Genomic DNA, 26,519 nt, shown 5'->3' with positions numbered 1-26,519 from the left:
ATGAATATCTGTCACGTTTTTAGGCAGGAGAAAGGAGTGAGTTATTTCAGCAAATAGCTATTTCTAATTTCTCACATGTGGCTAACAGTGTTAGAGTTTGAGAGTTATTCTGAAAATTACTGAATACATAATGTCTGTTCTCTTCCTCTTCTGTGAAATTTTAGTACAATAGGTATAGAGATAGTTATGGTCGCGGAGTGATTTTGCTTTCCCTAGGAAAAAAATATTCTCTTCAATTTTTTGGTTTACAGGAGAAAGGATAAGAAAAGTGAAAAAATAGAAAACACTTGTCAACCCTAGCTGCTTGAGTCACAGAAGTGCCCATCAGCCTTTATGCATCTCCTTAAAAGAAGATGAAAGGGATCATTCCTCCTCTAATCTATGAATTGTGTTGCTCACTGCCTTTGTCATTTAGACTATTGCAAAGTGCTTGGCTGCCTTTTTTGCCCCTTAAGGTGTACTAGCAATGTATATCATGGCAGAGAGAGGTTGCCCGTTCATTAAGGAGCACAGTGTAGACAGTGAATACTATGGTGTACCTCATAAACTGGTATGCTGCTTCTGACTTGTCTCCCGGTGTAGTTAAGGCACTGTTTTTGACAGATGAATATGTTACCTAGATTGGGTCTAGTATTCTCCTGTTTATCTTCCCATGTGATGCCGTAGCAGTGACCGGCAGTTTCTCCTTAGGGAAATGCAGACTGCTATGGGATATACTAATTAAAGTTTTCATGACTCGGACTGATCCTACTTCAGTCATGTAGCATCCCTGGATGAAGCTTCAAGAATGAAGGTTGCTCTAGACTTCCAGTGTAACCAGTGAGGAGAAATGGGCATTTCCACCACATGATTCAGGATTCCTCTGCTGTGCATCGCTTTCTGCAGGTGATTCTTTCTCTCTTTGTTACTGCATGTTTTGAAAAGGGAACTGCGGCTCACTGGTCTTCTCTTTAGAAGTCCCAGATAGGTGTTTGAAACTTGGCTACACCTTCAGAAAGAGAGTCAAGCCAGTAGCAGCAACCTGTGAGCAAGCAGACTTGTGCTTTTTGATTGGGATTTCTAACTGCTTTTTAAATTTTGAGAGTTCAATAGGCAGTGGAAATCTTGGTTACAGTCCACTGTCAGTCTTCAGTTACATTTATTGAATTTTGATGTTTGCACTGCAGGCTAGAGCAAAGTTTTTGCCTTTTCTTACAGCTGAGACACAAACCACGAAAACTAGCCCTAAACATACCCCTTTTCAGGGAGCTGAATACCTTTAATTTTTTTTGCCTTGCTAGCAGGGAATAAAGCTAAAGGAGCTGCAATTGGATGTCAGTACAATCCTGAAGTCTCTGAATGTGTTTAAAAGAAGCATTTGTGTGGAGGCCCTTATGCAGCTGAAAATCTCAACAAGAATTTGGCAGAAATCTCAGTGTCGGAAGATGGCAGATTCCTGTGCAGTGAGATGTTTACTGGTTCACTGTTTTATCTTTGGCAGCTGCTTTTGCACTTGATATCTTCAGCTGTTTTTGAAGCTTTTACAAAGAATAATTATTCATTTCATGAAATGGATCTACTTTACCCACCCAACAGGGCACTGATTCACATATTTCTCTGGCAACATCCCGTTGTTATCAGAGCTGTATTCACTTTTGCAAGGTTACGTTCACTGGGATGTTAGAACTTCCTGGGCTATGGTTTTATTGCATGATTTACTGATGCCTGAGGTGCCTGTTTTCAATGTTTCCTGTGAAAACACTAGGGTCACCAAGCTCTTTGGGAGGTAGAAACAACCTGAGTTTTCCTGTTTTCTGCTGGCAGTGAGTACTTATGTAGGCTCTTCAACAATCTTTTCACAGCAATATGAGTTATTTTACTGACAACCTGTAGGCAACTTCATCATGTCACATTTCAAGCAATGTTTTCTTATTACCAGGGCAGATTACTGTAAAAAGCAGTAGCGAATGGACTGGATTTTAGCTTCCTACAATGTAAAATTCCACTAAATCAGTAGAGCTTTTTCAGACCTTGATTATGTGAGGTTGGGATACTACCTAAAGGTTTTACTGATAGAGTTTTTTAATGAGTTCCATGAATTCATGAAGAAGGTTTCACTGCAGACTACTGGAGCTCTTTTTTTTCGCCCCCAAAGTTCAGGTTAAGCACGCATTCTGTAAGTTTAAACATGTCCCCTTGCTCTTTGATAAAGTACCTCATGAATACACTTCACAATACCAATACAATACCAATCATTTTGTGATGTGCTTCTGGATGCTTACATATGCATACCGGTTGTCCACTGGTATATATGTCCACTCTCTTCAACTTTTGCATCAGTGCACAGTGGTACCTTTAAACAGAAAAGGCTGGTGGACGTCATTCCAGAGTTTAGAGCCCTAGTGGAGGAGAATATTTAAAGTATTTATTGAAAAATGAGATAGCATTTATGAGGTGTATATAATGTTTTATTACTCCAACTGGCATAATGGAAGGGGGGAGCATGGGGCAATCAGAACTCTTCATGTTTGTTTTTTGTCCAAAGAATAGTTTAGAGTTATGCCTGTGCTTAGCCCATTTTTAAAAAAGGGTTATCTCTTTATTTTCAGTGTTGCAGAGTATGAGCTAGAGTATACATATGTTCTAGTTAACTCACCACATTTTTTTAGCATGATATTCCAACCTGCTTGGCCATTAACCTGGCTGGCTACCAGCAGAATTTTCAAACTGTTGACTCATATTGCTTCCATATGTAACTTTAAACCACCTTTTCCCACAGTGGAGACAGCTTGAAGGTTAGCTACATTTTCTTTTCAGGGCAGGGAACAGCATAATTTGAACTGAGTCAACATATGAGTAGAGGAAGTAAATCTAAGCTATTATTATCTTTTTGGGGTCTAATCTCATTTTTGCTGAAATCTTTACTGGTTCCAAATCAGGAAATACCAACATGCTTTTTTTGTGCTCCTGTTGCCCATGAGGTTTAGTAATCTTCAGCATATATAGCCATGGCTCACCTTTTCATTTTTGCAACTTTGTGAGGATGGACCCTCACAGCTGCCATTACTTTTATGCCATCTAAGGATTTGGGGGCATGAGTTGCTCTCTGTGCGTGGGACCTGATGTTTTGAGGATGTGACTAATTAAGTGGCAAATGACACGTAGGCTGCATGCCATACCATATTATTGAGCACCTATGTATAGGTGGAACCTGTATGTGGTTGGAGTTCCTGTTCGTAGTTGGAGCCCATGTTTTGTGTCATGCAGCAAAAGAGGGGTGATGGCTAGTACAACCACTCTGCAAAGTGATAGAGTTGTCCCTCTGATTTTGCAGGTGAGCCAGATGGTGGCTTTGCACACAAAAGCCCCGCACCAGAGCAATAGCTGCCTCTGGCACACACAGCCCAGGGCAAGAAGAAAGGGCCCCAGGACCTCATATGGGAATGGGGGAGACAATGTTAATAGGAAAGTGAAGATGGAGGCAGCAGTTGTGTGACACATTGTGGGTTTGCACTCAGAAAAAAATCCTGTTGAATACTGATATATTTTTTTCTTGCAAACTGCACAAAACAGCTGAAGGAAGTTTAGCAAGAGGGATTTTTCTCATAGGCTTTGATATCCGTCTGACTTGTGGACCCTACCGAGGAAGAGGCGATCTGGGTTTAGTTCCAGTTCCAGGTTTTGGTTGGTTTTTGGTTTGGATTTTTTTTTTTTTTTGGCGATAGGGTTGGAGAATGAGAAAATTCATTTTCCTCTACAGTATTTAAGATTTTACATGGCCTTGCTGCAATTCACCTACCTGACTCAGTTCTCATTATTTTTTTTTTTTTTAAACATCAAAAATGAAAGTAAAGCTAACAAGAAAAAATAAAGTCTACTGTACTGTAACCTTTGGATCTCTGTAGCCAAATTCAAGTGTTTTGCTCAGTTCAGGAGACATGAGCTCATAGTTGAGCGTGTATTTAGGCTTAACTGTGTGAGTAATGTGAAGTCAATAGGACTGCCATGTTGAACAATAACATGTTTAGCATGTGCCTAAAACCCAAACCAGATGGATACCTGGCTTTTTTCAAAGAGGTGTGGCTAACAGACTCTTCAGTCCCAAATTCTAGTGTTTCTGTGTAATATTTCTGCTTGCATTGAATGTTGTTTTTCAGCTGAAAATGCTAAACTACAGATTTCTGAGCATTACATGATTTTGATTGTTTTGCTTTAAATCCCACTCCAGCTTTTATAAGGATGAATGCTTTGATGGGGTCACCAGGGCCTGGTTTTGCTGGACTCCAGCTTGCTGACACCAAACGTAGCCATTGCTGAGAGAGGGGGCTTGGAAGACAAGAGAATCTGGCTTCCTTCATTTTTTTACTCTAAAAGGCATGTTGGAGTTTTGTGCTGTATAATTCTTTAGGTATTTGGATTAACTCTGATAAAATTATAGGTGGTTGTAAGGGAGTATATTGGGCTTATAAATTGTTGTAGGGCTCCCTGTAATTTGTTATAATTAATTCAAGAGTTCAAGGGCAGAAAATCAGGATCAGGTTGTGGCATGCCTTCCTTTCTTGCTAAAGCATGCCATTACTGGCCTTTTTATTTAAGGTTTAACTTTGTGTTTGTGGGTTTATTTGAACTTGGAGTATCCAAAAAGTAGAATACGTTCTTGAAAAAAGTACAAGTCCAGGGGATGGGCCTGTTGTGGTTGGGGGGTTCCTTTTTAAACATAGCGAAATTGGTGGATACTGTAAAGCTGCATCTGCTGGCTAAGCCTCTCATGGAAAGAGTGTGTGTTTTGGAAGGCTTGTGTCATGTCTGCGGGCTGCAACAAGGCCTGGGTGCATGTCCCTGCTTGTGGCCCGTCAGAAATGGCAGGAAAAGAAAAACACTCACGGAGCACTTCTTCACAATCCAAGCTCAGTCTTTTGCTGCCAGCGAGAAGGCTGAGTGTGATGCTGTTATCCCATGTCTTAACTGCGCAGGGTTTCACTAGCCATCCATTTAACGTTGGACACCATGGTGCCACAACACTTTGATACCAGGCTATGCTGGAAGCAGCTGCTTATATGTGAGAGGTTGTAAGGGGTGTGTTACCTTCCTAAACGGTCCCATGTCTGTTTGTAATACATATATTCTTTTCTTTTTGAATGATCAATTTTGCTGCAGGAATTTGACTTCATTGGCTGATTCATGACAGAAAGAAAGCTTACTGCTCTTAAAATGCTCATACTTTTCATTTACATTTGAAATCTTCTGCCAGCTGTGTAAAGAATTGGTGGAGGTGGAGATCTGAAATTTTAATAGACTGTCTTTTGGGGTATGTATGCAAACAAACATCCTTTCAGTAGTAAACTGATGAAATAGAGATGGCAAGCAACAACTAAGCAGTGCAAAATTCTGATCAGACTGTTTTCAGGTGTGCAAAGGTTTTAATGTTCTAATATGCATAAGCAGGAGTTGACTGTGTAGCTGGACCTTAACCTTTGGGAGACATTGGCCTTTGGTAGGAACTTTGCTGGTCAGGTGCAGTAGCTTACCTTTCACTGTGTGCCTCATTGCAGCTCATAGAGCAAGTCAGCCATCGAGACTGTCTGTTGTTTGTCCTTATGCTCACAAGTTACATATCAAAACAAATGGAAAGTGACCGTCATTGTGAAATTAGCCTGTTTTAGCTAAATTCCCTTTTCCTCCCCTCCAGCTATAAACTGTTGCTTTTCAAGAGGGAGACTGAGTGATGTGGAAGTAGATGATGTAAGCTGTGTTTTGATCTGTCCTCCTTTTTCATTCCTACATGTGAAAATGACGCTAACCTAGCGTTGTTCGGCCTCATTAGGAAGGGGAAAAGGAATGACACAAATCTTTCCATGTATTTAATTTATTTTACTTTTAGTTTCAGTCATATTTTCCATCCATCTGCTGGAGGAAACCAGGATGTAGACAGTTGGATGCTGCTTTTGAACAACCTCATTTCTCAGTTACCTGAAGCTAACCTTGACCTACCTACCTTATGACTGGTTATTATCAAGGAATTCCTACCCAAGAAACTGTTACAATGGTGTTTTCACTATTGGCATTGATAGTTTGAGCTTCTGAAGGAATTTCCTCCTGCATGTGTGACAAAGGCTCTATCCTCTCCTTCCTTTTTTTTTTTTCTGGCAAGTCTGCTGATCTTTCTGAAGGTCTGTGACAGGGTGTGGTAGACTTGTTCTCAATAATACCTTTCTAAAAATATTACCCTTCAGTAGTGGAAGCACAGCCATTGCTTTTTATATTCTACCACAAATCCCAGATAAATGGCTATTTTCTAGTACTGCGAGACATCAGGCTTTCGCTGCGAGAGAAGTTGATGAAATTCCAGAGGAGCGAGCTGGAGATGTTCTGTTTATCAACACCATCTAAGTTTTTTACAATGGCAAAGACAAGGCCTCAGCAGTGAGTTACTTACAATGACATCATCCATGTATGTACCTCTTTTTTTTTTTTTTTTTTTTTTAAGTGCCTTTAGATTAAGATGTGCTGATTGAATCCTTGCATCTAAAATGTGTTTCAGCACGCTCAGGGCCAGAAATCATAACACATCATCTTTGCCAATATACTTACGTTGTATCTGAAAAGACGAGTCTTGTCTGCCTGCCTGCCTTCCTTTCCTGCCATGTAAAATCCGATGCAGGTTTGCAGTCAGTTTTGTTGCAGGTTATATTGAGTGACCCACATGAAATAAGCAGCATCCAGGAAGTTATACTCTGGATTGAGACTTGGGGACAAAAGCTGGATCTTCCAAATCTGCCTTGGTTTCCTGCCTAAGTTTACTTGAGTAACTTTACCAGCCCTGTGCTTCAGATACTCTTATTTATAAAATTAGGCTAGTGATCATTAGTACTATCTTAAGCATGTTTTTCTCAGAAAAGCAACGAGTACGAGTTCAGTATTATCATCATCGCCTTGAATATGTAATAAATAAATAAAAATAACCTTTTGGTCAATATCAATTAGTTCCTTTGCCCATTGGATACCTGAGTCATTGGCTCATCTAACTCAAAGGCTGAGAAACTACAAAAGACTCTGTGTTTAAAATAAAAAATGGGTTTCTCTTTAAAATGTAGCATATAGGTATCTGTGGAATCCTGTTGCTAAATAGTATCAAAGCCAAGATCATGGCAGATTTTAAGGTGCGAGATGAACAATAGACACATCAATAGCAAAGCTAATGCTTAAAATAATTTTAGTAAATGATAAAAGGCCTCTCTTCTGGAGAAACTGCTTCCCCTGTGGGCAGATTATTGCATAAGTGTACATTGCAGCGTCTCTGCTCAGAAGTATATTACCATACTAAGGTAAACCCAAATGAGCTGAGTCGGACTGTTGTTGTGATTCAATGAGACTTAATTTATTGTGTTCCTAATTTTAGAAGATAATATTGTACTTTAATTGCAATTTTTTTTTGAAGTTGGAAAAGAGATTAAGGTCTTGAGCTAAACCACTTGTGGGCCAATCTGTTTCTCCTTTGAGTCTTAAAGACTTCTTATTTTGGAGAAAGCAGTTCTCTTTTTCCTCCAGAGAAGAAGTTAAACTACATAGCTATGCAGTTATCCAATAGATAGGCTTGACGCCAAAAAGGTACCTAATGAGTTATAAAAAAGTTAGTCATGCCAGTAATTGCATCATTAGGAACAGTTTTAAAGGAATTGTACCTCTTGGGTAACTAATACATGTTTTGTAGTACTTTGTGTATTTTCAGATACAGTTTCAGTACCAATAAATATTTACCTTGAGTGTAATGTATTTATTCATACCAGCTTGAAATTTCCAGAAAAACACACTGACTGATAAAAATTTTTTTAAAAGTGTTTCCTGCTGCACTAGAGATAATGTGTATGTTCCAAACCCTTCCTGTCCTGATGTACAGAGAACGAAAATAAAACCAGGGGAAAATAACATTTTCAAACAGTATTAATCCTTATTATCTTGATCATATCACCTTTTTGTATAAATGTATAGATGTATGTATGTGTATGAAATATATATTTAGATTGTAAATCCCTGGGGTAATAAGCATTTTTTTTGTTCTGTTATTGAACATTTCCTAGTAGACTTGGATGCTGCTAAGGCTACCAGGTCTGATAATATTGAATAATTATTAACGAAGTATTTGCCTTGTGGTTCTTTGGAAGACACTAGTAGGAAAATTGTGAAGATGCAGTGCACCAGTGCAATTACTCTGCAAAACTAACCCATATTCTTACCTTTGTAAACACTCCTTTAACTTCTCTACAAAGATCTCGCTTCCAATATTGACCAGGCCAGGTTCTGCATGCCTTTATGGTATCTGAAACATTAGTTGTTGAAGAGAACGGAAATCAGTAAAATTAATTGAGCTATTTTCTGCATATATAAAGCAGCAACAGAAGTTATACATCAGATAAACAGTGGTGATGGAAGGGTACAATGAATTCAGTGACACTATACAAACACCCACGTTCTTTTTTGATGTGACAGGAGAACAAACATGAATCCTGATCTTGGGAGGTCTATGCAGAATTGTATGGGCAAATGGAGTTACACAGGTGTAGCCAAGTCTGAATCTGGGTGTTGCAATTAAATTTTAAACCAGTATTCTTATCTCCTGCTTACTAATACTATTTGGGGTTTATTTTTCTCTGATGTAGTAAGGATTGCTAAAATGCAGTTGTTGATACTGGAGTTCAGATGTTGTCCAGTTGCAGGTTATTTACTTTATAAAAAGAGTGCTTTTTGATGCAATAGATGCAAATATGTTTTTAATGTTTTCTGTGTTGGCTAAATAGAGTTGTGGGAAATGATACGCTTATAATTATGGCTTTGTTCAGACTTGTTGTCCACTCCCATTCCCCTTGGAATTAGCTACAGGCTGGCAAACTGTAGTAGCCTTTATTATATTGAATACACAACGGCTCTGCTAAAAATGTTTAATTCAAAATGAGCAATGAAGGTGAGAGATTTCAACTCCCAGCCCACTTGGCTGTGGTGGTGTTTCTTCTGTCCTGCACTCCCTTGGTATGCCAAAATGGCTCTGTGATTAAAGCTTTGTAAGTCTTAATTTTGAATTTCTTGCCTTTTATTATTTGGGGGTGCAGACTGCAAACTTCTCTTTTTGTTCAGTTTCCGTATGCTTTCCCAACTAAACCACCTAATAGGAGGCGCATAAAATGCATGTTTTTATCTGCTGTTCTGGAACAGCTTTCCTCAGTGAATCTATAGCTGAATCATTTTTAAAATGTTTGATATCCCTCAAATTATAGATCTAGTTTTGCAATCCAAGTGAACAAAGAGCAGTCTCAGCTAGCACAGTGACATAATAACAGCATTTAACGTAATTTCAGATGGAGGAGCCTCAAATCCTTGACAGAATATGGGCCAATTTCTCCTCTCCGTTGGCTGGGCAGAGAGCCTGACCACAGTTTTGCAGCACAGCTGAGCCATGAGTCTGTGGCTGGTAGAGCTATTATAATCTTCTAGCAGAGCTTCCTCCAGGGTATGCTCCTCCTCTTCCTTGACATTGGAATTAGTTACTCCAGTTCATGACTTGTGAAAGGAGATGTCCCAGTTCATGCCTTATGTGGCCACAGTGAAAGATGTCAGGGGACACCTTAGGTGGGTGACCCTTGTCACCATTGGTCCCGGGGTAAAGATGAAGCTGGTACAGACCACACATTTCTCCCTCAGTTGCCTTCAGTTTATCTTGGCATTTCCATTGAAAAAGATGTCAGAGCCACAGCAGATGATCGCTTTTCAGTGCGGTTGCCTGAAAGGTGACAACTTTCTCCGTGAGGTTTTTCCTAATGGATACTCTAGTTATCAGAGAGCTAATTAGATACATCTTTCAAATTTTTACTGCATGTCAATCTACACTACGTAATAAATCCTAAACTTTTATTCTGCTAGTGTTAGTAGATGCAATGCTGTACCATAATATCGTAGAATATTCCTATTAAGGTTTTTAAATGTGACCTGTTTTTAACAATCAGGGTGAAACACCTGCAAATGAGCAGCTTTATCATAAAGTGGGTGCTGACTGCTGTCTTAAAACATTTTTTCTGAAGTATTGGCAACTAAAATTGCAACTAAAACCCCACATCACTTTCTTTTGAAGGTCTTGGTTCATAATATTTGATACTGCAGTAACTGCATTGACATTGTATTTTTGATGATGCTTACCTAAATAATCCTTTCTATGGTTTGTCTATAGTTTTGTGGGCACTGTGGTTGAAATCATGGCTCCGCTAAACCTGGTGACATTCTTGGCTTCTGTAGCCCGAGGATGTCACTATAAGATTTTACATTGTTTTGACTTTAATGTAGTCTCTTAACTTTTAACAGGGCTCCAGCTGAGAAGCTGTATGCTTTTTACACTGCCTCTCTCAATCAAATTTCAAAATCCCCTGAAGTTTTACTCTTCATTAGGCTGCGTGAAAGCCAAAGCTAGGCATTTTAAATGAGATTATATTGTTCCTGTTTGAAAATATTCTACTGCCTTTTGTAGGGGAGAGGGGAAGAGGAAGCCTAAAACCAGTAACCCAACTGTTACTTTTTAAGCACACATAACAATTGTGAACTCTGAAGGGAACTTCTCAGACACGAAGAATATGTGCAGCTCCCTTCCCTGAGAGGATTTCTCTGCCCTGCCGTGCTTGTAGCCTCTAAGCACCTCGACGCCTTGAGAGTACGGGTCTGATCAGAGCATTGGTGCTGTCTAGTGGCAAGTTACTGCATCTCACATCGCTGGCAGAAGAGCTAACTGACAAAAAATGTAAAATGCTGCCTTTGATTAATAGCCCTCAGAGCAGGGCTTGGGTTATGCTGGTTTTGAAGCATGTAGGTATTTTCTAATGCCTCCATGCAGAATTAAATGGTAACATTTTCCAGTGTAGTTAAGGCAGTGCAGTCCCCCCTAACATGGGTTACGGTCATTCTCCTTTCCAAGAAGGAAAGGTTAATTGCATTCGCACTGGGAAGGACTTATACACACACAGGTGTCTGAAATCATTAAAACAAGACTAGAACAGTTCCTTTGCTATTCCCAAAAGTTTAAAGATAAGGTCAGATGTGGTGTGCTGGTTGTAGCCAAGTCCATTTAGGAGTTTACAGCACCCCATCCTTTCTGTGACAGCTCTTTGCTGTCTGCCCTGCAGAGGTTGCAGCCTCCGAGGCTGGCTAGCATGCTTGTCTACCGTTTCTTTCTAACTTGGTTTATCTCAAGCAATCATTTTTTAAATCCATACCATTTTGAGGGGATGCCCTTTGTCTTAGGGGGGTGAGCAGGGATGCAGCTGAAGGGAGCAGTGACCTCCTAACCTGATGCAGCTGCAGTGAGACCAGAATGTCTGGTCACAGCCTGAGAAACCCCTTTGTTGGTTTTTTTTGGGCTTTCCTAGCTTGGGTCACCCGGGCGCATCAGTTACTATCAGCAGGCCTGGGGGCTGGGTGCATGAGGCTGGGTGTACATGTGGGCTGCTGGGCTCAGACGTGGTGAGCTGTTGTGTGTTGGCTGAGAAGGAATTGTGTTTCAACTCAGTTGGAACAGGTTACATATGTCTGCACCAAAAGTTGAAGCTGATGGACATGAGATCATTATATCGCTGTAGCTCAACTGTATTTGAATATTGGCACATCAATGGCCGATGTGGTGTCCTTGCAATTGTGGCTGTAATTTCTTCAGCTGCCTGTCTTGCCCCTGCTTGGTTTTACTGCCCATGCCATAGAGGTAGCTTGAGGGAACATGTGCTGGTGCCTACAGAATAAAAAGTGGTGGCCTGTTAACAAAGCTGTCTCCACCAGGCTTTAACCTGATATGCGAGAGGGACTAGTACATATCCCTGCTGCTTTGGCCAGCTCTGCTGTGGGTCTGGTCCAGCTCAGTGGATGCGGAGGGACGCACAGATGGGGACAGTAACTTGTTAAGCTTTTTGTGGAAAGCTTCTTGTTTGTCCTTATCTACTCTATTGCAAATGTAAGGTGAAACGTGTGAGTTCTGTCACTGCAGTTAAAACTAAAATCGTTTTTCTTGTGATTAGCTACTGCAGATCAGCAAGTGCATGATATTAGAAGCTGGTTTTGCTTGATTTGTGTGTCTAAATCATTCTTACAGAGGAGAGATGTCAATTTAAAAAACTTCTATGTGGGCTGTAATTAAAGTTACTTCAGTAGGCCAAAGTATACTGATAAAATTCTCTTCCCTCTATCAAAATGGGAACACTGGAGCAAAAACAATAGAAGAAATAGGGAACAGCCTCTTTTTGTATTGGTGATTGCTCGGTCTTCAGTAACCTCCACAAAATTTATGGAGGAAGTAATCTCAGCAGACGTCCCTCTTCTATGTGGTCTAGGGAACACAGATTAGAACTTTTTATTTTTCCTTTTCATCCATCTGGAAGCATTGCACGTATAGGGATCATATTGGTTTCTTTTGGTGATGTGGAACTTCCAAAGCCAGGTACAGACTAATGTTTAACAGCCTGACCTGTTTGTGGTGAGTTTTTCTTGCTTTCAGCGGTCTTTTGGTCTGTAGAAAATATACAAACATATAGATGTTCTAATTTGTGCTCTTTTTTGGTTTGTAGATATCAGTATTATCTACAAGTGAAAAAGGATGTTCTTGATGGCCGATTACTTCCTTCATTGGAGCAGGGAATTCGACTAGCTGGTTTGGCAGTGCAAGGTAAGATGATATGACCTGATAGCCCCTTTCCAACATTAGGGTTTTTTTGATTTGTTCTGTATGTTGACTGGGCACTAACTGAGGCCTTGTATGACTCCTACTCACAACAGCTGGGTTTTCTATTGATTTAAAAGTGCATAGGTGGACTGCCGCTGATGGAACACTCACACCCTCAGGGAGGGAATGATGGACCACATCACAGTGTTCAACTTTCCTGTTTCTAAAATCCACGTTAGTGAATCTGAACAAAACTCCAGTTCTTCCAACCCCAACCACGGAGCACTTTGCAGAATGAATTTGCTTCACATTCTCTGGTTTGAAGTGCAATTACATCAAAGAGCATAGCAGCAGCTTTAATTTTGCCTTTAATTAAAAACTCGTTTTGCTGTATAGTGTTATCTGAAGTATGAAAGAACACATAACCATAATTGTTATGTGAGTTATAAAGTATTAATAAAATACTTCTTACAATGTGATTTTTATTCTGAGCCTCCTAAGGACATCAATATGGGCAGAGGAAGAAGCCCTGTGTTTGGAGAAAGTATGTTTCAGTCCATCCATGACTGACTGTGAGAACCTAAGGTAGAGTTTTAGCAATCATGCTCTGGGCTTGTCCTCTGATGAGAGGGAAGGGGGAAGTATGTATATAAATAGCAAACGTGAAGATCTGATTCTTGAAAATTAAAGGTTCAATGGAGAGTATTGCTAATATGATCTTTCTTAGAGCAATAGAAATTCTGTTCTACTATCTTATTTCTTGGTTAAAAATTGAAGAAAAATGTTTCCTGTAAAATCTTGAAATGTTTTATTAATAAAGGAAAATATATGTATAAGATTCCATTCTGAATCTTGCAGTTTAAGTAAATTAAGTTTTTCCAGTGTGTGAGTTAGAGCTCAATAGAAACTGAATATGTTTCACTGGTCCTATGTTTTTGGAGCTTTTTTGCTAACTTTGAGAGTGAGTCAGTCTTTGTAATCAGTTTGAAGTAATCACTTTTATTCTGAATTTTCTACATAATCTATTATATTTCCAAGACCATTGCATCAGAGTGCTGCACCTAATCTTGTTTGCTTTATTCCTGACCTTGTATTACTCCCTTTGTCCTTTGCATGTGATGCAACCAAAGATATTTGAAATACTTATTTCTTTTAAACTTACGGACTCTGTTTCATGTCCATTTTGATTTCTTTCTGTTTATGTTAAAACATAACTCTGAGGTGAAAACAAAATGAAACTGCAATTTTGGCATCCTGCAATACGTGAAATTGTCTAGAAGCTTTGAAAGAATGTTTAGCTAGTATGATTTATGGTGGGAATTTCCAACTTCTATAATATGAGGATCTTGTAGATGGTGTTTGATCCAGTTCAATTAATATAAAATAAAAACCTCCTGGCAAGGTACTCTTTTGATATAAGCTGTTGTGTATTTAACAGATAGATAAATATAAGCTTTGTTTTGTTTTGTTTTGTTTTTTAATGTAGTTTAGCCTTTAGGAAGCATTTTCAAAACTCCATGATTGCAAGGACATTTAGACAAGAATCTGCAGCCCAACATGTGAGTGAATATGAGCATTGAGATGAATACCTCTTAAAGACATGGGAGAAGTAGAAAAATAAGTAGAAAAGTGCGAGTCAGGCAGTTACACTGACACAGCGCCTGTGCTGTTATATTGGCTGCAGAAAGATAGAACCTCCCTGCCCTCTCCCCCTCTCCAACCACCTTGATTGTTGACAATTTTTAATAGAATTGGCTAGTGGATTTTAACCTTCTAGGCTGTAAAATTAAACATATTTTATAGAATTGTAGCACAGGTAGATTAAGGTTGGAAACACTGGAGAAGTTGCACTGTAGCACAGGTAGATTAAGGTTGGAAACACTGTGCACCGTTTTTACAGAGGCTGAGAATCCCAGCCTTGTTAGATGGTGGTATTAGTTCATGAAGGCTACAGAAAAAGAAACTCTTCCACTCCTGATGGTTAAGCATTGCAAATGGTCATAACATTAGGGATCAAAAGAGAGAAATTACTTGTTGGCTATTATTTGATCTCTAGTAATAACACTATTATTTTCAGACCTCCATGTTAAAAGCTAAAGTACAAGCAGAAGTCTTTGTGCTGGATTGTGGCTTCAGAGAGAACTCACCCACCTGAAATTGAGCATCTGTGCAAAGGTTGAGTGTGGTCTTAACATGTGTGGAAAGTGCTAAAATGAGTAATTGTGTTGTTTTTTTTCCCAGCGGATTTTGGAGACTATAATCAGTTTGAATCTCATGACTTCCTCAGAGAATATGTCTTATTCCCTATGGTGAGTTCCTTATCCCCCTTTTTTGTGGTCTTCTATGAATAATTTTTCCATGCCTCAGAGATGGCTTTGTTGATAACAGAGTAAAAGCACCAGTGCTGAATTAGTAAAAGTGGAAATAAACTTTGCTCCCCCAAACCTGCAATATACTTGATTGTATCTGAATGAACATATGCTATGGAAATTTAGCCCTTTTTAAAGTTCCTGTTAAGCCTCCACTAGGAATAGGTGTCAACAAAAGAAACTTACTTCTTTGAATCAAAAAAGAATTTGCAGCTATTTAGGTGGTGTATATTAGCAGTACTGTGGTATTAGTAACATGGCGTAACAAGGGGACATGAGGGCTGCTGATGTAGTAAATGTTGTGTCACAGGAAAAATCGTGCAGCCTTGCCTCATGAGAATGTGAATTTACACAACTGACTACTAGACTGAAGTGAAGCATGAATCGGGTCTTCTCAAAATGTTCTCTAGGGACTGTACTGTAAATTTGTTTTAAATTTAGATTGGAAACTAGCAAGTAATTTGAATGCTGAGGGAAGTGTTTTAGGTCACTAATGATGTTAGAAACTCTGGTGACAATGCCAAGCACTTGCAATCCATGACATTGAGCCTCTCTGGGAGGATGAATTAGAGAGGAAAAAAAAAAAAAGCTTACTGAAGTTAAGGCTGGCTTTATTTTAGATGAACAAGTCCATCAGCACAAGTCTGAAGTGTAAGCTTCATAAAATGTAAAAGATCTTGGAATTCTTTCTAACTGGAAAAAAAATTGGAAGTGGGGTGGGGTTCCCATGCCCTGAGTGTAGCTGCCTAGAAGTTAAGGCATCTGGTTTCCCTCTGCAATTAGTGGAGCGGTAGAGGGAGAATGATTCATCTCACTGTAATTTGAAGGCTTGAGAAAGGCACTTCCAGAAGCGTTTCATCCCATTTACTGGCACTCTTTGTACAGGAACTGCAGCGGATAGTCCATTCTCAAATCCAAAAAGGTGACAGCTGCACAGCGTCTTGAAGTGAACGTGCAATTTTGAGCTGGCAGACAGAGTTCAATACCACCTGAAAGAGAAAGTCATCAGGAAGAAGGGGAAATAAATGAATATATAGACATCTGAATGTGCTTTGTATAGCTAGAATGTGGCTTCAGCATTGACCTTTCACTAAGAAACTTCTGTTAGCCTGACTAGGGGAGCAGGATTTCTTTGGTAGGCCACCTTGATGATCTTGTGTATAGTTGATGGCTTAGGCTATTGTACACAGCTTCCCAAGTGGGAAAGAAGATGGCTACAAATATAGACAGAGAAATACATTGTCAAGCTGTCACTTTGCAAATTACAGAACTTCTGAAAAATAACTGATATTTTTTTTCTATTAAAAAAAAAATAAATAGGAGAGGGTTTAGGCCTCTAGCTGAGCTTTCAGATCGTTAATCTCTATGTGGTTCAGCAGTTTACTCTTTGGGCTTGTCTCCTAGAACTTCCATGCTTGAGTCAGCTGCCTAAATGGTGGTGTCATCTAGTTCTGCATGTGCTCACTTTGTGGTATCTTGCCTTTCATCCGTGCTACTATTGCTAAATTTAACAAAATCAGCAAAGCGTCTGCTTCCTACAGTCTTCAGAAGCCTGCTCTTAAATCAACTGTTTCTCTGGACATTTCTTTAACTGTTTGTCTCTGCCCTTCTGGGGAGGAGTGGATAACGTAATAGTAAATGTTTCACTGTAAGTTCAGCGACAGTTGCTAAGCGCTGCAGATATAAACTAGTCTTGAAGCAAGTGGGCGGATTTGAGCGAATCTCGGGCGCAGAAAGAACCTCCAACAAGAACGTTGCTGCAAATTCATTAGTGGAGTGAGCTGGTGGATGAGGGAGGGGCAGCTACGTTTGTACTGTTTGATCTTTTGAGGCTACAATGTGTGTCAAATGGCATTTCTTCAGCAGGGAAAAGAACAAAGTTATGTACACAGTACACCCCACAGGTGTGTAGCTGTGCATAGGCATGTACCATGCCATTTTTCATTAGCTCGCTACCACTTTCACATTTTTTTGTGGCAGAAGCAAATATCAGAGGGAGGGACCCATTGAGCAAGAAGCAGGCAGTGTATTTAAGTACATTACATGCAGCCTTAAGGCTTTTTAAAATAAAAATAAGAACTTTGAGGTTTTGCAAGAAAGTTTTTCAGCTTCCTTTTTTTTTAGCCTTGAGTTTATGAGCAGACTTCCTTTATTAAATTGCTCCCAACTAGTTCAGAATTCTTTCTTCCACACATTGTTACATTTGCAAAGATAAAAATTTCTGCTCAGAAATGTGTTGCAAGCATAAAGTACATTTTATTACATATTTGAAGAAGTAGCAAAACTTTCAATCCCTTTTAACATGGTGAAAGGAGTACCTGTAGGTTGCAGGACAGAAAGTAACCATGACTGGGTTTTCCATGGTCTATGCATTATTTTGGGCTGTTTTAAAAGGTATATGTTAATTTGTAGACTTCCAAGTGTTTTTAAAGACTTGTTTGGTCCTTATCCAGGAAAAGATCCCTTATCTGTGCTCTATACTCTGTTCTCTATTTTGGAATAATAAGCACTTTACCCCTAATTTTTAACAGTATTTTTTTATCCACCCACCTCCCACCACCGCCATCCAAAAAAGATATAAAAACTCCAGATCCTTGGTGATAGATTCTCTCTGTAACTACCTGGGAGAGTGTGAACAGGAAACAATCCTGAAACATCTGCCATCATAATTCCTGTCTTGCATTTTGTCATCTGTCTCTTTGGATAACTAGTTTTTGATGCTGCTTCATCTTTTTACAGGATTGGACCCAGGATGAAGCTGTCTTGGAGGAGCTGACTCAAAAGGTTGCTCAGGAGCATCGAACTCACAGGTGAGCTTGATACGTTGAGATTTAGATTGTGTTTTTTTTATTGTCATCATCTTCCTAGGACTTCCCTTCCTCCCCATGCTTTTCTGGCAGGGGTTAACTAGCCTATCTTCATGTTACTATTATGCTATGTCTAGCTGGATTTTTAATTAGTCTGTTACAAAAGATTATCTGCCTCTTGTGAAGACTAAATGGCCAAGGAACTGAATCCCAAATAAATGAGCATTTGCACCATAAGGTTTAAGAAGCATGTGTAACACTAATTGCATTATGTAGTAGACATCTTTGTCTTCTTGGTTTCACTTAAATCCTCTACAGTGAAAGACCCTGTGACTTGATCGGACATGGTCCGAGAACCTGTCCAAGGGTTCAAGATTCAAGAGAGGGGGGGATATACACACTTTCAATGTGATGGAAATGAAAAATAACAGGATTTGGGTTTTAAGTCTAGTTGTGGAAAAGATACAATATGCTGTTACTAGTTAATGAGCTACGTGTGTATGTATTAGTGCTTCAGTACAAATACCTTCTTTGTAAGCAGGCTTCTTTCATGTCATCTAGATGTTTTGGTGGCAGAAGTATTCAAACCTCTAGGGTGCTGTTCTTAGAAAAATGGCAGTGCCTTCTGCGTCATTGGAAATAATCTTTCATTATATTATGAATTTGCGTTTAAAGTTTTCTCACATGAAATGCAATAGGAATGTGATGTGAAGGGTGTAGCACTCCCATTATATGACAGAAAATTTTTGTAAATGGGCAAATACCAATCTCTGAGCCAAAAGCCATTCTCAGTCTGAGTTTCCATGCAAGCTTGGGCCTTTGCTGTAACCAGCTTCCAAGCTAGCCATGAACAGGCCCGGTTCTTCTCTCTCTGCCACAGGCTGCTTGTGTGATCTTGGTTAACTCAGACTTGAAAGATTTCCCTCCCCTGCTGTGCTCTTTAGTGCTATTTCTGCAACATAAAAAACAAATACTTATCCTCACTTCAGCAGGTAGATCACATTCCACCTGCTTTCTCTCCCTCTTTCTCCTAAGTATTTGTCTGGTTCCTATTTTTCTGTTTGTAAGCTGTGGTGAGGAGGAGCAAAGAGGAGAAACATTAATAGTAGCCTACTTTTGGAGTAACCTGCAATCTATTCTGACCTGCTGTTGAGAACTGAATTGTCTGAATTCCTGAGCTTTGACAGCAGCATGTGTAGACACATGTGTAAAAAATTTTCAGGTGATTTGTTCTCTATTATGAAAGAGAATTTGCTCAACATTTGGTTTAGTGTCTGTGTTTTTGAACAGCCAATATGAAAATGTCAGTCTTCCCTTTTAAGTCATTTTAAGCAACTTCAGTTTATTTGTATACTATTTATGCAAATTAGGACCCCTACGGCTCAAATTGGCCATCCAGAACTAGACACAACCTAATGCAATGTCCTGATGTTTTAATAAAGCCTGGAAAATATTTGATGTATGCAAAAGAAACTGAGTAACGTGATCAGTTCCTTCCTCCTGTAATTTGAATTTGCTTTGTACTTTACCTTAGCAACATTCAATAAAATTCCTCCCCCTGCTGATTATGATCCTGATGTAGAAAGTTTTGCCTTGTGCATTTCTAGGCAGCATCTCCAAAGTGTTTTCTAAAGCGATTTGTGAACATCCCATTTTTTCACGAATAGTTTTTATGTGTATATAATATTGAACCATTTGCGGCCTTCTGTTACTCTAATTGCAGTGGCATTACAGCAGCAGAAGCTGAGCTAATGTACATCAATGAAGTGGAACGCCTTGATGGGTTTGGACAGGAAACTTTCCCTGTGAAGGTATGTTGGTGCATATTATAAAAGAACCTCTGAAATCAAACAATGCAGGAGTCTGCAGTGACCTTTGGAATGCATGCAAGTTGTGTTTGTCCAAAAGAGTCAGGACTTGTTTCACTGTTCTGGAGGGTGAAATGACTGCTAGTGGTTTGAATGGCCATTGCAGCATGATAGTATCTTAGGCCTGTAGTGTTACTTCTCTTCCACCAAAATCCTTTTTGTAGAAGAGGTTGCCATGTGCTAGGGTCTGCTCACTTGGGATGCTCCCAAGATGAGATGCTCCTTGCTTTTCTTTGAGTGCTGTCTGAGGGAGAGTGGCTGGGGCAGATGAACCTCAACTCTGGTCTCCTTTAACAAGATAGGAAGATGAGACCTGTTCATATCTTTCCTAGTTGCTATTTACCAAGCATTAACTTTACCTATCCTTGTTTTCTTACACGTGCACACAGTCTGCCACACGTTTAAAATTGAGGGGAAGTTTCAAGGCTTATTTTGCATTTGTAGTCACTTTGCCTTTGCTGGAAGCCCCTATCTGCCTAGCCTTATGGAGCACATGCCACCAGGATAGAGTTGGGCTGAGAAACTGAAAACAGCTGTTACCAGTTATATGACCCGTTTCTCTTTGCTAAGCAACCCAGCCACCATAAATGGTGGTCTGCTAGCAGTTTTTTCTGCTAGTTAAAGTTGACTTGAAATTTAAAAGCAAACCAACCAAACAAAACCCCACACCAAACAAAAAGCCTTCTGCTGAGGTCAAAATCGATCCTTTGGCCAGTCTCAAAATGGGCCTGCAGGGGAGGAACTGGGTGGCAAAAAAGCAAACCCCTACCCAGCAACAAAAGTTGTGGCATGTTTATTGCCAGTGAATGAAATCAGTGTTTTCCTCAAATTAATTCGGATTAATGCTGCGTGCTGCTGCAAAGGATTTCGGTGTTGGAATTGTTCTTAGATATTCTTCAATGTCAGTAAGGTAAGTATGAACAGTGGACTTGGGTGCTCTACAAAATTGCAGGAAGATGTTACCCTTGTATCAAAGAGCAGTGGGCTGGCCTTGTAGACAAATAGAATTGCATTCAAAGGGAAAAATGAAAAATTTCTCTTTTGTTCCTGTTAGGAAATGCTATTAGAAATATGTTTTTTCTTTCTGTACAGATATTTGTGTGTATACACACATACATACATGTACAAATACATACATTTTCCCCAACGTTTTCCCAATCTCTCTGTCTCCTAAAGCTGCCTCTGGGACAAGGCAGAGGAATGTGTGGTCCTCTAATCAAACTAAACTGAAGACTGTCAGCCGTAGGACCTCTGCTGACTTGCAGTACATGTGGAAGAATGCTGGTGTATGCGATGCTGAGAACCTATGCATAGGCTGGGGCTTGAAAATTGGCATCCATCGCTTTTTTGCAAAAGGCCTAACGCTTAGTTAGAAACAGATGCAGATACTCCATTGTTGCCTTCTGTGGATCAAGTACAGCAAGGTCAGGAGAGCAGCTCTAATCTGATCTAGTAAAATGCGGGGATGCCTGATGTTTTCTAGAATTTGCTCATGTATAGCGCATTGACTTCTCTCATATCCTTTTTTCTAGCAATTTTTACCCACGCTCTTTCTGTTAGCATGATTTTTATTTACCACTTTAAAGTCTGAATCGATTACTATGTATGCAGCTGCAGGAGGCTTGTTTTTGTTGATAAATGTTAGAAAAACTGCTTTTCCACAGCATTAGGCTTTTGTAGCAAAAAATAAAAAGCATTTTTAAGAAAACAACTGATTGCAAAATGGAACAGAAACACATGATATTCAGACAGGAGACATGGGTATGCACAAACCCAATAGAACGTCTGAAAAACAATGCAAGAAGGGTGGACGTTTATGTGGTGCATGCAGATGAATATTTAACCCAATAATTGAAAAACAGTGGAGGATATATCTGCATAGAGATACAAATACTTTCTAGAGTGACATGCTGTGAATTTCTATATGGAGAACTTAAAGGAGGAACCGCGAAGGGTATAGCTTTTGAGAGGAATTCCATCTCCAGGTGTGGTTTTCTGAAATCTCAACATGTTTTAACAGGTGACTGGAGAAATGCTGTGAATGTGAGAGAGGACTATTTCTTTTGGTAGTCATATGGGCTCTAGATAGCTAAAATCACGATGACAGGGCATGTGGGATATTATACAATGAATACCAGTTTGTGGTGTGTGTGTTGTTTGATAGAGGAGAACCTTGGGCTCGTTTAGCCTTCATCTGTTCTAACTAATCAACAGAATGAATCCAGTTAAGTGCTAACTGCTTTGAAGTAATGAAAATCAGAGTCCGATCAAGCTGCTGCTTGATAGATTAGTCAAGGGTTGGTCCTGCATTTATCCTGAAGAAGGGCTTCTTTTTGGTAGCTCAACATGCATTCATATGTATGTATGGGCCAGTTTCTCTATTAAACTAAATATATATCCTTTCTCTGCAGGATAATCATGGAAATGACATACACCTCGGTATTTTCTTCATGGGAATCTTCATAAAAAACAGAATTGGAAGGAAAACTGTGATTTATAGGTAAAAACTAGGGTCTTCTGTATTTAAAGAGAGTTTCTTTTCAGAGCTCCACGTGTGGGGCTTTTTCCTTACTTACATATGTGACTTCAATAGGGCCGATCCTCTAACTAAGGAGTAGTCACTTCGCTGTTTTCAGGATTGGCCTCTTGGCTGTAAGAGATGTGATAAAGAATAATTTCTGATGTCTGTGAATGGGTTTGACGGCAAGGAAGATGTAGTTGTCTGTCATGTATCTTGTTCTACTTACAAGGCTTTGATCCCTTTTCTTTTCTTGCCTTTATGTCTGCCTCTTTGATGCTTCTGCATGCAAATCTGTTAAACCTCACGGTTGGCAGCCTAGGCACTCAGCATTTCTGAAAATCTGGTTGCCATATTTAGGTGCCCCACTAAAAAAAAGCTGAACTCTCTCATTCCGTAATTTTGAAAATTCTGTGTCACTTGTTTATTTGTTCTGCTGTTTATTTTGGTTATTAAGAATCGCTTAAGCCTTTCCATTAACTTCCTTTTGTGGGTTTCGTTACTTCTTATAAAAGTTTGTTCTATATTAAATGCTGCTAGAAATCTCCATGATTCCAGGGAGGATAGGGTTTCGCTCACTCCTTTTTGCTGCTGTTCTGGTGGGTATTTCCATCACTGTCAGTGTTACCTTGAAGTGGATTTTTGCTAGTCCCTGTTATTAAAATATGAACATTTGTGGAGCCAAAAAAATATGTTTTATGAGAACTAATTTTTAGTCAGTAGCTAAGGCTTGTGTCAGACTTAAGCTGGAATGTTGGCGTTCTTTTGCCTTAAAAGGGCTTGCAGTGGTCATCTTCAAAAATCTTAGGGCTCCCTTTTCCACATAGCTGATGTTTTGTGTATTAAATTTTAAGCAGAAATTAGATAATACTTCAAGTGTGCCAGATGATAAAAGCAAGAAGTTTCTTTACATGTAGAAGTGGTAGTTGGTGCTGAGATCCTTACTGTTTGGAAATATGCGCTTTGAGCATCCTGCCATGACATGAAGAGGAATGCATGCTGCAAACAGAACGAACAAGTCCTTTCCATCCACATGGATTGCATGCAATGTACGCAAATGTCTGTCAGCTATTTGTAAGAAGATTATAACTCTGATCTTGGGTAACCTGACAGTTACTTGGAAAAAAAAAAAAAAAAAAGATTGCAAACATAAAACCAGAGTATTAACATGGTATGCATAGTCTACATTACCATGTTGTCAACTTACCCTTCTTTAGGAAGAATTGGCACTGGAGGAAAGTTGGAAACAGCATTTGGAGAGGAATGGCACTATTAAAAAAAGAAACCAAAAATTTCTATTAAATGTGGCTAAAATCAATCAGTTCAAAAATGCCACAGTTCAATGTAATGTTTATCATTAATGTATTTTCAATGTGTCTTCTATTGTGAGTCTTTAAATTTGTGGTTTTAAAGAGAGCTTTTAACTCTCCTGCTTTGGGTTAAGAGCTGAATATCTGTTTCTCCTTTAATCAGAGCATGATTATCCTTATTCTTTTCATATTTTCCTGACCATGTTTCTTCACCAAACAGCTACTGAAAAGCTTTCCCATAAAATGAGACTAATGTTGACTAAGAGATTCTTAATGTGTTTGTGAAATGTATGAATGTATGTGTTGGCAAACTCTACACATTTTTTTACTCTACAGGTGGAATGACATTGGGAATATAGCACATAACAAGTCTTCAATTGTTCTAGAGTTGATCAACAAAGAAGAGAATGTGCTCTTTCACACAGTAAGAAAAAGATCTAATCAGTGTCATCAAGAAAGCTGCTGATATAAAAAATAAACTTTTAAAATTCCACTTTCGCAAAGGGGCCTACTCACCATAAGCCCTCCCCACCTCAAAGTTCACACTTTACTTTATGTGGAGAGTTAAATTAACTTTGTTTAGCTACCAATAGTTGTATTCTCTTCCAAGCATCCCACAGTATACTATGCTGGGAAGTCAGCAAAAATATGAACTGCTTGTTGGATGAAACACCCTCAGTGCCACACTTATCTTTCATGCTGGCGTAAATATAGCAGCATAAGCAGTTGTAGAAACTGGGCATAAGCCACCATGTGTACACATACTGGAACTCAGAGGGCTTCTCTGCTGTTCTGTGCTATTTAAAAACACTCCGCATCTCCCTGAACCAAGGCCAGTATAGAAACTGGACCAGCAAGCTTAAGCCATTTTTTCTGTCGTCCCTCCTTCCCTCCCACTGTGACTTAGCAGTGAAGTGGCAGCATGTAAAGGCATGCCACTGTATTTCAGTAATTCAATGCCTTGAATGCTCTTGAGGGCACTAGACGTGTTCTTGGCAGCCAGATTCTGTACATGATGGACCTTACCAAGCATTACTGCAACTGGATTTGTAAAACTCTTCTTTGTTACTTCTTGGTAAGAATAACAAAATGAATTATTAGATTATTTTTTTCCCCTGTGTTTTCTTCTGTTTAAAGGATGATCTTGAAAATGCCAAATATATTTCACGCCTGTTTGCAGCAAGACACAAGTTTTACAAACAGAACAAAATCTGCACAGAGTGAGTACTCTGAAGAAAGAGTTGTTTTCTGACACCCTGCTTTGGAATTGCTCTGAGTTTTGGCGTGTCTGGTTTTGTTTGGTTTTTTTCTAGTCACTTGTGTCATTCTTTTTCCCCTCTCTCTTTTTCTCATCTTGTTTTAACCACTAGCCAGAACAGACAATTGAGAGTGAAATTTTATTCTGACCCTTGTGAGGCTTGATACTCCCTCAAGCAGCCAAATCTGACAGAGAATCTTAAATTGAAGCCCTTGGTCTCTGTCGTTCATAACCCCAGAGTATTAGTATAAACAGGAGTGAAAGGTGACGTGTGTTAACATGCCAAAAGTGAATTGCAGTAGCATTTTGAAGATGCATTACCCATCTAGCAGCTAAGGTTGGTGGAAAACATAGGTTGTCATCTTCTAATTTGGGCAATATAATTTATCTGCTTCTTATGTGCACCAAACAAGGGAGGACATTTGGGAACGTTAACCTGCTAGCTGTACTAGCACGACATGGCAGAGACTGTAATTTCGACCCCGAATTCTCCTTTAGGCTCTACTTTGAGCACTTATTAAGGAACTGACCTTGAGCTAGTGCTCTCACACAAGTGGATTCATCCTAACTGAAGGAGGAATTCAGGAGGCTTTAGTTATAAGTCAAAAGTGAGTTTATTAGCTGAGTATGTTTCATTTATATCAGCGCACAGAAATTTTAATTTGAGATAAATTTTGCTTTGAGAAGTTTAGTTTTGAGAAATTTTCATGATGTGCAGGGTTTGTATAGCAATAAAAACATGAATCCCTTGCAAAACTTACCAGCTTAGTTAGCTGGAAAGATATGAAGAAGTTCATTTCTATCAACAGCTCTAGTTAGAGCTGGACATCCCATCTGTTTAGCTGGGTAATGCCATCTGTTGGAAAATAAAGCCAAAATGATGAAGGGAAGATTGGAAGGTCTAGCTTTCTAACATTACATAGGCACACAATATATTAACATGCAGTGAGTTAGAGTATTGGAGAGACCAATGAGATGAACTGCATAGGGTAATCTTTTCACTGATAGAAAAAAGATGTTGATAAAATTTCAGCTGGCGTTTACACTTCTTAGGAGGTGAGTGGAAGACCAGAAAAGACATGTCATAGCATATAATGCATTTCAATAGTCCAATACTAAATTTAATTTTAATGGTTTCAGAGGAATTGAGTTCAAAGGAAGCTCCTGATTTTTCTCCCCTGTGACACTCAAGAAAGAAAACAAAATACCATAGTCTGTCATCTTGGAATATTTCCCCTTTGAAGTTGTATATTGGGGTCAACAGAGAAGACTGTTCTATTACTGTTCATAATCCAGACCACAGAAGCAATAGCCTTTGATCATGTTTATTTCTAAATATGGTGGGTTCATGTGGGTATCATGAACTGGGTGTATGTAGCGACTTCATATACAACTTAAAAATATTTGGACTAATAAAAATAGGGAATGTCATGAGATCACTGAGTGAAATAACTGGAATTTAAATGTATTTTTGCCATTAGAACAGCTCTCCTTCTTAACACAGCTTCTGTGTCACAGCCACAGATATTGATGACATATGCCAGTGTGTGTTTTCTAGCCAAATAATTTTCCTGCCCTCTGTTAAAATGATAGTTGTTTGTTTTCCTGTGTGCATTTCCTCTAACGCACATAACATCATTCACCAGATCAGAAACTGTAAGAGGACAAATTCCACCTTTCCTCTCTTCACGTAAGCACTATATTTCTGCCTCCTTCAACTTGTTTCTT

At 39.2% G+C, this 26,519-nt stretch overlaps 1 protein-coding gene across 1 annotated transcript in view; it reads left to right on the top strand.

Annotated features, from left to right (window-relative positions):
* The window catches only part of PTPN14 (protein tyrosine phosphatase non-receptor type 14), a 72,023-nt gene that overhangs the window by 19,892 nt on the left and 25,612 nt on the right, over positions 1–26,519 (top strand). Inside the window, exons 3-9 of the mRNA XM_074167942.1 lie at positions 12,567–12,664; positions 14,903–14,970; positions 17,770–17,840; positions 19,561–19,648; positions 22,117–22,205; positions 23,870–23,957; positions 24,671–24,753. Coding sequence (XP_074024043.1) covers positions 12,567–12,664; positions 14,903–14,970; positions 17,770–17,840; positions 19,561–19,648; positions 22,117–22,205; positions 23,870–23,957; positions 24,671–24,753 — 585 coding nt within the window. The remainder of the gene's footprint in view (positions 1–12,566; positions 12,665–14,902; positions 14,971–17,769; positions 17,841–19,560; positions 19,649–22,116; positions 22,206–23,869; positions 23,958–24,670; positions 24,754–26,519) is intronic.

Source organism: Numenius arquata, chromosome 2, assembly GCF_964106895.1.
Source record: "Numenius arquata chromosome 2, bNumArq3.hap1.1, whole genome shotgun sequence".
NCBI lineage: Eukaryota > Metazoa > Chordata > Aves > Charadriiformes > Scolopacidae > Numenius > Numenius arquata.
Note: the sequence above shows the minus strand (reverse complement) of the source record. Positions and strands in the feature narration are given on the sequence as shown.